At 35.7% G+C, this 12,359-nt stretch overlaps 1 protein-coding gene across 1 annotated transcript in view; it reads left to right on the top strand.

The window, feature by feature from the left end:
• Positions 1-12,359, top strand: part of EYS (EGF-like photoreceptor maintenance factor) — a 1,392,725-nt gene that overhangs the window by 702,850 nt on the left and 677,516 nt on the right. The window contains exons 23-24 of the mRNA XM_084958241.1: positions 8,248-8,440; positions 9,817-11,565. Of these exons, the coding sequence (XP_084814367.1) occupies positions 8,248-8,440; positions 9,817-11,565 (1,942 nt within the window). The remainder of the gene's footprint in view (positions 1-8,247; positions 8,441-9,816; positions 11,566-12,359) is intronic.

The following is a 12,359-nucleotide window of genomic DNA, read 5'->3' as shown; positions in this document are numbered from 1 at the left end:
TCTAGGTTTTGTTCCTTCTACTCTCTCCTGGAACCCTAGTGCCTCCCATTGGTGGAAGCCAGCTGATGAGGAACCCAGGAAGTGTAGCGTTCAGGGTGCAGGGCTTCTCCCAAAGCCTGAAGACATGGCAGAGGAAAGGATCTGAGGGTACAATGGCTCAGGACAGACTCAAACATAAATTACCACCCTTGCCAGCTAGTGATGACAGCACTCTAACACACACTGACTTGCATCCTAAGTACCACCTCCAGCACTGGAGAGGACCAAGCATCTTGGTGTTTAGTGGTTGAGGTAGGTGTGACAATGTATCAATTTTCTATTGCTGCAGAACAGATTACTACAAATTCAGCAGTTTAAGACAATCCCCATTTATCAGCTGTAGTTCTGTATGTCAGAAGTCTCCCTGCAGGGCTGCATTTGTAGGCCTCTCAGCTCAGGCTGAGATCAGTGAGTCAGGTGGGCCAAGTTATCCTCAAAAGATTGGGTGAAAATCTACTTTCAGGCTCATTTCTGCCTTTGGCAGCGTTCAATGCAATGATGAGTGCTGCTTGTAGGTTTAAGTTCCCCATGACCAGACAAGCTCCAGTTGGAAGCTACTTTCAACTCCTGGAGGCCGCATGAACTTTTCCATGTGACTCCCTCTACCTTTATTTTATTATTTTTTTTAATTTGCAATGTTTTGTTCTTTCTTTTTAAAAAAATGCTTAAAATTTCTATTTGTGATATAGTTGATTTGCAATGTTTATTAGTATCATGTTTACAGCAAAGTGGATTATATATATATAAATCCACTCTCCCTCAATAGGTTATTAGAGAACATTGAGTAAACTACCACGTGCTATACAGTAGGTCTTTGTTACTTATCTTTTTTATGTATAGTAGTGTGTGTATATTAATCCCATCTTCCCAATTTATCCCTCTATCTTTAAACCAGCAACACGGCTCAACTCCTTGTTATATGTAAATCCCTGGCTTCCTCCTCTAAGTCCAGCCAAAGAAAATTATGCTTTTAAAAGCCTTGCGTAATCCCTCTTTCTTAAGGTCAAAGGTATCCTGTAACATGACCTAACCTAATCATGAGGTAAAATCCATGGTATATTTTTAAAATTTACTTTATTGAAGTATAGATGATTTACAATGATTTATCAATTTCTACTGCACAGCAAAGTGATTCAGTTATACATACATATTACTTTTCATATTCTTTTCCATTAAGGTTTAACAAAGAATATTGAACAGAGTTTCCTGTGGTATATAGTAGGATCTTTTTTACCCATTCTATAAATAATAGTTTGTATCTACTAATCCCAAACTCCCAATCCATCCCTCTCCCATCCTCATCCCCCTTGGCAACCACAAGTCTGCTGCCTGTGAATCTGTTTCTCTTTCGTAGATAAATTAATTCATGTTATATTTTAGATTCCACATATAAGTGATATCATATGGTATCTGTCTTCCATCATATATTATGCTGGGCCTATACACTGGTGGGGGGAGAGTGGAGAGTAAGGATTTTGCTAGGTAGGAAAACTTGAGGGCCATCTTAGAAAGTATAATTCTGCCTACCACAGACAAAATAGTATAAGTTTCAACTTGTAATTTTCCCACTTATCTAACTAACAAATTATGGGAAAAGTATACTACCTAAATGTAAACTATTAATTATTAATCTTGTGAGTGGACAGTCACATATAAGATGAGACCTGAGAATTTTATGCAGCAAATTTATGCAGTGAAATTTTTATAGAATTGGAAATGATGTAAATGTTGCAAAAGTTTGCCAGAAAGTAGAGATTATTTACAGAGAACTAGAGTTCAGTGAACCTTTCCTAAGGAAATGTAATTCCAATTAGGATAAGTTGAAAATTTCACTGACAACAAACTTGGGAAGAGTTTATTGCTTCTTTGAACTATAATTGATGGGGCAACTAAGCCTATACTTAGAAACTGATTTTCTTGGTTATTTTGTCTTGGTTCCTGTGCCTGATGTTTTCTTCATAATTAATTCTACAAGGAACCAATTTAGCATACCAATCATCTGAAGTGTTTCTTCTAATTATCAAAAAATGTTTCATTTAAAGAAGACAAATATTACTCCAAGCACATTTTCAAAGATCATCAAGCTACAAGTGGGTAAACACAATGTTATAGGCTGGGGTAATTTGTGAGTGTGTGTGTGTGTGTGTGTGTGTGTGTGTATAATGGCTGCCATCATGGCTGTGTCACCTGTGAGTTGCACAAGAACCTGCTATTTGAAGAACCCACCAACCCACCCCCCCCCCACCACACACACACACATATACATGCACACACATGGGCCAATGTTCTGCTGACATTGACTTGAATATTAAATCATTTTTCAACAAGGGGATTATATTTTCATTTGTGCTCATCTCCACAAATTATGTACACACTTGGCTATATAAACAACAATTTGTATTAATAGTGTATATTTCAATAGTGTTGGAAAAATTCAAGCTGTAAATTAAATTATTTCAGTAAACTTTAAGGAGTAAATGTGGCCCACCTGTTCAGATGAAAATAGATTAATCCACAGAATGAAGTTGATGTGAAACTGATTGTGACCACAGGGATTTTTATTTATGTTGTTATTTGCTATATTACATATGCAACATTTCAAGTTGAAAGCAAGGGCGAAGTACAACGTTACATCTTCAAATGTTAACTGTCAATAGAATGAAAAATGATCCACTGGGTTGTAAACTCATTTCAGTAAGAAACACTGTTTTGCCCAGATCTTAATATCTTGTTGGTTATCATAAAATTTAATTTATAATGATGTTTATTAAGCAAGCTGAAAAGAATGTTTTGATTTTTTATCAAACATAGTCAACTGTAAGAGAGAACTTTTCAAAGCAAATGTTGAAGATACAGCAAGAGGCAAAAGTAATATAGCATAGTGATTGTGAGTGTGGGTTCTTAGTCCTCATTGCCTACATATGAATCCTGGCTCTGCAATTTCCTAGCTCTGTGACTAGAGAATTAGGGAGAATGGCTATGGTTTCTTTTAGATCTTACCTTCTTAATTAATTGAAATGATTTAAGGGTAATTTTGCCTCAAGAGAGGCTCATATTTTCAGATTCCTAATTAACATTCATATTTGGGTAGCTTATAAACTTCTCAAATTTAAAGTATTTAAATAGAAATCTGGATCTACCTCCAGCCTCTAACTGGTCCTCACCAGTGTTCTTCAAATTAGTGAATGGCAGGTCTACTCACCCCACTAATAGGAGCCAAAACCTAGGAATCATATACCAAGCTTTTCTTCTTATTCCAGACATCAATCTGTCAGCATTTATCACAGGCTTTGCCTTTCAGGTGTCTCCTGAAAGTAGCTTCTCTCTCTGCAGTCACTACTTTCATTCCAAGCCGGTCTATTTCTATCTCTCATTAAGATTTTCCAACTGGCATCCCAGCTTCCATTCTTTCCCCTATCCAAACTCCCTTGACAGTCTGTTATCTACATTGTATTAAATAATCTTTTCATAATAGAGCTAAGACCATATCCTGTTCTATTCTTAAGTGTGAAATATTCCAGTGCCTTCCAGCACTCTTAGAATTAATCCCAAGTTCAAGAACAAATAAACAAAACAAATCATCCCATACAATCTCTTTGCTGGCCATGTCGATGACTGTACTTCTGTCCACTGAGGGCTTTCCCTATTCTTTTTGCCTACATGGCCCATCTTGCTGTTGCTCAAATATACGAAGCATGTTCTTGCTTTAGGGCCTTTGTACTACCATTCTTTTAGCTTTGAATACTCTTGCCTCAGATATCAGATGTGTTCATTCAAGTCCCTGATCAGAGAAGGGAAAATAGCCTTTCCTTTTTTTCCCTCATTGTTTATCTTGAAAAATTTTGTCTTTAAGCCAATTATTAATAATTAGTATTAATTAAATAATTCAGGAGTTCCCATCGTGATGCAATGGAAACTAATCCAACTAGGAACCATAAGATTGCAGGTTCGATCCCTGACCTTGCCCAGTGGATTAAGGATCCGGCATTGCCGTGAGTTGTGGTGTAGGTTGCAGATTCGGCTCGGATCTGGCATTGCTGTGGCTATGGCATAGGCTGGCAGCTACAGCTCCAATTAGACCCATAGTCTGGGAACCTCCATATGCCACTGGTGTGGCCCTAGAAAGACAAAAAGACAAAAAAAAATTAAAATTCTTTTACTAAAATATGAACTGCATGATGGGAGGACCTTTGCTTATTTTGTTGACTAGTTCATTCCCAAAACTTACAAAAGTCACTGACACTTAGAAATTTACCAATAAATATTTGTTGAGCAAAGACATAAAGGACTACACAATGTCAATTAAAAAGTAGATGATGATATTCTCATAAAGCTTTGACTCAAAAGGTCCTATTTGCATTGTTTTCCTTAAAAAAGATTCAAAAAGAAAAACATTTTTTAAATTCATGAAATTTTGTAGAAATGACCATGGATTATCATCATCTTGGCATATTAAGTTTCAGTAAATATCAGTGAATAAAACATTATAGAACAGTAGGCACTCAATACCTTTTTTTTTGTCTTTTTAGGGCCGTGCCCATGGCATATAGAGGTTCCCAGGCTAGGGGTCCAATTGGAGCTGTAGCCACTGGCCTATACCACAGCTACAGCAATGCCAGATCTGAGCCATGTCTGCAACCTACACCACAGCTCACCGCAACGCTGGATCCTTAACCCTGGAGCAAGGCCAGGGATCAAACCTGCATCCTCATGGATGCTAGTCAGATTCATTTCTGCAGAGCCATGATGGGAACTCCTCAATACATGTTTGATAAAAGAATGAATGAATGAATGAAGATGTATTGGCCAAACAAGTTACTATGGTAACCACAAAGTTAAGAAAGAAATATACAGTAAAGGTCTAATGAAAAAGAAGTGTTCAATCATCCATGAGGTGCTTTATTTATTTTTATTGTAGCTAACAAAGAATACTATTAGAAAGACCAGATGAGGTAAAGATTGATATATTAGTAAGAAAAATGCTAGCTGCTATAACAATAATCTCCAAACTTTTACTATATTAATATAATATAAATTTATTTTTCATTCACAATAAGTCCAAGTGAATGTTTCTGATTTTAGATCACCACCTTCAAGTAGAGATGTAGGAATTTGGACTGCTTATTTTTTGTGTCTCTCCATCTTTAGCATGAGTTTTCAGAGGTCCACACTCAGGAGAAGAGGCTAGAGGTTCACACATAGTATATTCACACATCCTTGCTTACAGGTAAATCACAGGATCACAGGTAAACACAAGAGTGAGTGAGACACATAATCCAAGAGGAAGGGGGAGACACTTCATCCAAGAGGAGGAGGAAATAGACTTAATGAATATGTGGTAAACTTTCCCATACAATTTGGAGGTTTTTTTTTTTTTTTTTGGCCACACCTGCAGGATATGGGATTTCCCAGGCCAGGGATCAAATCTAAGCTGTGACCTGTGCCACAGCTGCTGCAAAGCTGGATCCTTAACCCACTGTGCCATAGTGAAAACTCTGGAATTTAACTAAGGAAAATATGAAAGTTTCTCTAGGATAAATTGTGTCAGTATATACATGTGTGTGTGTGTGTGTGTGTGTGTGTGTGTGTGTGTGTGTGTGTGTGTGTGTGTGTGTAGGCCATGGGAGAAAGTTCAAACAATTAAAATCTATTTTGAAGAACATTTAATAATTTAAAAAATATGATTTAAGTTGCTAGTACTTGGAAATATAGAGTTCCTGTTGTGGCTCAGTGGTTAACGAATCCAAGTAGGAACCATGAGGTTGCGGGTTCATCCCTGGCCTCGCTCAGTGGGTTAAGGATCCAGTGTTGCCGTGAGCTGTGGTATCAGTCGCAGACGTGGATTGGCTCCCACCCACGTTGCTATGGCTCTGGCGAAAGCCGGCAACTACAGCTCTGATTAGACCCCTAGTCTGGGAACCTCCATATGCCACAGTGTGGCCCTAGAAAAGACAAAAAAAAAAGAAAGAAAGAAAGAAAAAAAAGGAAATATAACAAGTTATTTTCTATTAAGCACAAAACTGGGAAAATAAATTCAGCTTTGAGATTTAAACTCTAAAAAATAGCACACGATCAATGTGTACCTTGAAGGTCCATATTATTAGAGAACATATAAGCATCATAGAAATGTTGGCTACACCATTGTAGAGTTGTCTAATAGGTAGTTAACTTGATTCAGTGATATATCGGTAAATATCAAGTATTAAGGATCATTCTTATGGCAATATCTTTGTCTGAAGTTGTTAAACTTCAAAACTCTAGTGCTATGTGTTCTAATCTAAAGCACATCAAGGAAACCTGTGATTCATGTGTAGTTCTGCTGACAGGGAAAGAACTTGTTGATCACAAGGCCTTTGAGGATCCCTTAATCCTGTGGTGGTGATTTCACAACATAGTTAATTATGGCTTCTGACTGTGATTCAGGATGAGAATGCTGACCATGATCATGCACATATTTATGGGCTGTGTAACAGCTACATTTTCTCTGTAAGCTGTATGTTGGCATTCTGGTTTCTGTCCTATTTTTGTGCGCATTTTCCTTAATCTATAAAATCTTTCTAGGCCTTGGAGCTTACCCTGGAGGGAGAAAAAGACAATCTCTAGGTACTGAAAGTGTGGAATCATCATATATATTTTTTTCTTGTTGTTTCTTTGATTGCTTCTAGCTTCACCTTTTATTTATATTTTCTATATGTTAGATTTTCAAGGTAGTTATATAATATTAAGAATCCCTTCACTTATATAAATAATGTATGAATTGACAGTGAATACAGAAAGTTCTGCTGATGTTCTCTAGGATTTTTATAGTATCCAGTCTTACATTTAGGTCTTTAAACATTTTGAGTTAATTTTTGTATATGTTGTTAATGTTTTAATTTCATTCTTTTATATGAAACTGTCCAGTTTTTCTCCATTATATATTCTTGCTGTATTTGTTGTAGATTAACTGACCACAGATGTGTGGGTTTATTTCTAGGCTCTCTATCCTGTTCCACTAATCTATATTTGTTTGGTTGTTTTGTTTGTTTTGTTTCTGCTAATACCACACTATTTTGATGACTGTAGCCTTGAAGTATATTTTGGAGTCAGGCATCCTGTTTCCTTAAACTCCATTTTTCTTTCTCAAGGTTGCCTTTGTTATTCAGGGTCTTTTGCATTCCCATATAAATTTTAAAATGTTTTGACCTAGTTCTATGAAAAATGCCATTGATAATTTGATAGGGAACACACTGAATCTGTAGATTGCCTTGGGTAGTGTGCTCATTTTAACGGTATTGATTCTTCTAATCCAAGAACATGGTGCATGGAATATATAAATGTGAAAAAATAAAAATGGGGTAACTAAGAGCAAAATTTACATTTTGTGAAATTAGATACAATCTTATACAAATAATAGGAGAGGCAAAACAGGGATACCTATGAATGTCATTTTTTTATTTTATTTTATTGGCGTATAGTTGACTTACAAACTTGTATTAGTCCTATGAATGTCTATAGCATTAGAAAATAGGCATCTATTATTATTTTAAAACAGTACTTGAATTGCATTTCCTTAAAATTAAAGGTACTTCAAATAGTATAACTAATTTTTAACTTTACATTTAAAGAAGTATCACTAATTCATTTTCACTTATTTATGCATGCATCACAGTTCTCTTTCCTATGATCTAAAAACATGATTTATTTATATGGAAATTATTTTATAAGTTTATGGTAGAAATAGGCCATGCAGTCAAACTAAAGTATAAGAGGAACATTGCTTTGTAAGCCAAATATGAATTAAAATGATTCAAGTTATCTGTTGTGGATAATGTGTTTTATTTTGTTTCCATCTAAATATGACCTTTAGAGCAGCAAAGTTTAAAAATTGCAATGGAGCTTTTATATTCATACTGACTGCCTCACAGTACAGATTCTTCATTGGAAAATAATATCCTCAAAGCAAATTTAAAGTAGTATTTTGATATAAAATTTAAGGAAGCAAGAATAAATTTAGGTATTGGGTTCAACATATCTAAAAATTTGAAAAATTGAATTAATTTGAAATATAGGTAAAATTTACTGTGGAGATTCCATTTTCAAATACAATAAGATGATAATTAGCCTAACTAATATGACTATGAAGATCCAAAAGGACCTCAAAACTAACTTAAAAATTCTCAGGGACAAAGACACTGTGAACTTAACCGTGGCAATTGTCCTTTGCAGAACTTTTCCATTGGGCTTCTTTGTGGTAATGAAATTGGGAGAATCACCTGTTTACCTCCTGTCTCTACAAGAACAGAGGCCAATTCCACAAAAACATACACAGTGCTCACTTCTGGGATTTCAGTCAGTACCTTCCTATTTGCAAAGGCTACTCCACTATGGACCATAATGAACACTTCTCCAGTTTATCAAGGTAAATGGATGAGAGAGAGTGATATCTGAAGCTTGAATTTGAAAAAGTTATGTATTGAAACATAATTTCTGACTTATTTTAATATTTTTCTAAGACATGTGATTATTCGGGGGGATAAAATTGTCTTAGAATTCTTGTTGACTATGTGTAGTATATTTTTTTAATTGTTATTTCTCCAATACAACTTTTTTTCCTACTGTGTAGTGTTTTAAGTTTTAAAAATGTTTATGTCAAGGAGTTCCTGCCATGGCACTGTGGGTTAAGAACCCAACTGCAACAGCTCAGGTTGCTGCAGAGATATGGGTTTGATCCCTGGCCTGAAGTGTAGGTTGCAGCTGTGGCTCAGATTCAATCCCTGGGAACTTCCATACGTTGTGCATGCAGCCTTAAAAAAATTTTTTAAAGAAAAATTTGTGTCCTTTGCTAACAAATACTCTTTCTAAAATAGTGCACAAAATGTCCATTAAGTCTTTATTCTGATATGTAAATTTTGCTGGATAATTGGACCCCAATCCCACCTTATTTTCTTTTAACTATCAGAAAAATTTATTTAACAGGCCTTTTACTGCTTGCCTCATTATGCCTTTATTGAATATCCTTTGAATCATTATATGTGAATTTATATTCCTATAAATTTATCAGAAAAACACTCGGATTTTTTTAAAATCTATTTTTTTTTCTATTGTGAAGTACTTTGATAGCTTGACTGTGTTGACATGTCTTATTTAATTTACTAAATTGAATGATGCCATATTATAGATAGTATATTGTATATTAAATTCCAAATTCTTTTTTGTAACTCAAGATAATCACAGTGAGAATTATAGCCCTTAACAAAGTATGCCTTGTTAAAAACTATTTTCAAACCTATTGGATATTATAAAGTTAGACTAGACTATATTCTATATGTATAATTTCTGTTCTTTTAAAGAATTAAGTTGAAATATAATGGTATCTAATATAAAGAATAGTTTACTAATATTTTTGATATTTTTAATATTTCTAACTCATTAGGTCAAATATTTGATTTTTTTCTATGACAAGGGATTGTAAATGTTCAACTTTTTTATTTCAAAGGCACAGTTAGTTTGAAACACATATGTTGATTCTGAAGAATCCCATTTGTTCTGAATTTGGCCACCCCAGGGAGTGTGAATAATAGGACTCTGTTTATGTAGCTTGTGAATTCACTAAACTTTCTCATACACTTTCATTAGAACTATGATTTGCATTGTCATATTTGCCTGCATATAATAGGAGTGAGGTGGCAGTGCAATTTACAGAAGATTCAGCCCGGGGATTAATTCACTTTTCTTTCTTCCTTTCTTCCTTCCTTTCTTTCCTTCCTTTTCCTTCTTGCCTTTTCCTCTCTAAAGGTCCAAAACAGACAGACAATTTCAAGCATGAAGTTCTCCCAACCACTGGTTTGACAGCATTAAATATTGGCACATTCTTTGAAAGCTATTTACTCAGAGAACTGATTTCCACTGGAGAGCTTTCAGCACAACACAGTCTTTCTTCTTCCACAGATGTTTCCTCTTCTCAATTTCTGAATTTTGGTGTTCATGACCCAGCACAAATTGTTGGGGGCAAAACATCTATAGTGCATATGCCCTTCCAAACTTCAGCAGATACACCAGGACTCTTTTCCTCTGATAAGGGAGAGAGCACCCCATTTATCATCTCTTCCTTAACGACAAATTTTATTTTTCCTACACAATCTTTATTATCTGAGAGTTCCCAGGCTATTGCCTCGTCTGCTCCCACAATGAGTTTGGTAATTAGTGGCATTCCAGGGGTTGGTATTGAGTTAAACAGACACTCATTACTCTCCCGTGGATTCCTTCTCTCAACCACTTCCACAAGTGCACCTCCAGTCATCTCTTGTGGGGCTCAAGAGGATATTGAAGCATTTTCAGCTGTTTCCTTAATTTTAAGAAGAGAGTTCCAGAGACCGCTGAGTGCCTCAACATCTCCCATATCTCCTACTAAGATAATTATATCCAAACAGGTAGCCGTCTTAAACTCATCAACTCTGCATCGATTCACTACCCAAGCCTCCATTCCCAGTGAATATCAGCTTAATACTGAAGCATCTAGCAACCAGAGACTCACAAACATCAAACCACAGGCTGCTGATTTTTTAAGTGAATTAAGTCAAACATGTGCAACGTGTTCTATGACTGAAATAAAATCCTCTCATGAATTCTCAGATGAAGTTTCGCATAGCAAACAGCCCCAGTTTTATGACACATTCTCGATGTACTCGGCAATATTAGCCAGCTGGTATGCACTAATGGGAATGCAAACTACCACTGCTGGGCATTCCTTTCCTTCCTCTGAGGAAATCATGCCATCAGTGGCAATCACAGAACCATCATCTTTATTTCCATCTAAAAAGAGTACAAAAAGAAGAATTTTAGTATCATCTGTAGAAGAATATATCACCCAATCAAGTAATTTGGATGCTAATTTATGTTTGAATAAGATGTGTTTATCCATTGTCCCTTCACAAACTGTCTCTTTAGACCTGACGAATTCTGATCTGACTTCAAAACTGACTAAGGGTGACCCTTTAGGATCAGAAAACATTTTAAAGCTATTGAAAATAGGACATTATGGCATAACTATGGATCCCACTGAGATGCTGAATCAAAACAAGTTATTGGGCGTGCAAGAACATGAAGGGTCTCAGACCCCGTCCAAACTTCATGCAAGGGATGGTTCTCTAGATTTTGAATTAAACTTACGAAGTCATCCAGAAACTATGCATTCAAGTGACCTCAAAAGCAACCTCCCACCAAGCATAGATTCCACATCTGATTTTTCAGAAGTAAGCTCTCACATCACATTTTCTGCAGTTTCAGCATCTCAGTCATTTCCAATACAGACCTCTGTCCCCATGTCTGTACTTACACCAGATTGGACATATACAGATTATCTGAATTTAACATCTTATTTAAAAGAAAATACCAGAACTTCTTCAGAATGGTCCAAATGGGAGCTTCAGCCTAGTGGACATGGTCAAGAATCTCCTGCAGCAAGCCAGAGGATTTCCATCACTAGATCTCTCAGTTTGTCTTCACTGGAGCCCATTCCAGCATCTCCTTGGCTGAAAATTTCTGGTAGGTAAGAGTCTACATTTTAGTTCTGTAAACTTTTAGAAATGAGTTTCTTTTCTACAGAGAAGAAAGAGCCTATCATGGTCACCAGGTGCTCTAAACAGCTTCTTTGTAATCATGGCAACAGCCAGTTGAACGCAGATGGCACCTGCTGCTGTACCTGACATAGATGGTTATTCTTCACACACTGCCACAGAGGCTCCCAGATCAATGCAGGGGTATGTTGGAGGTGGCTATACTGCTGGCAAGCAATCAGAAACTAAGCTAGTTCAATTCGTTACAATGGATTTTTCAAAGTTTAGAAATAACTCTTATTATTCTCATTTCTTGAAATAGCTTCTTTGTCAGATTGAGCACAATATAGCATATACTTTCTAACATTTTCTTCAGTGCTGGTATTTTTTAAAAACTGGAAAAATGAAAAAAATCAAGGAAATTTATTGGGCTTTCTGTCCTACATGGTATGGTTTGTCATTGTTTTCATTCAAAGCTCTGATGGTTCCATTGTATGCATAACTCAGAATATACATTAAATGTATGTGCTTTACTCAACAAAAACACCATATAGCAATTGAAGGAAGATACTGTTTCATATGTGAATTTGAACTCAGATTCTTGAAATACTGAATGAAAAGCCAATTTTCTTAGATAACTGTTCTTAGTTTAAAGCACGTTAGAAAATACTAATCTCATTTACCATTGTGAATTACTATCAAGTTGGAAAGCATTAGAAAAAAAGTTTAAAAAATTATATTTAACAGAAAGAAAGGAATGGATTGTTTTCATATTTAAAAGAA

The sequence above is a fragment of the Sus scrofa genome, chromosome 1 (genome assembly GCF_054392235.1).
Source record: "Sus scrofa isolate SSC_HxYL_T2T_F1_AM1 chromosome 1, Sscrofa_HxYL_maternal_Yorkshire_Landrace_v2.0, whole genome shotgun sequence".
Lineage (NCBI taxonomy): Eukaryota > Metazoa > Chordata > Mammalia > Artiodactyla > Suidae > Sus > Sus scrofa.
The sequence above is the reverse complement of the archived record's forward strand: the minus strand, read 5'-3'. Positions and strand labels throughout refer to the sequence as shown.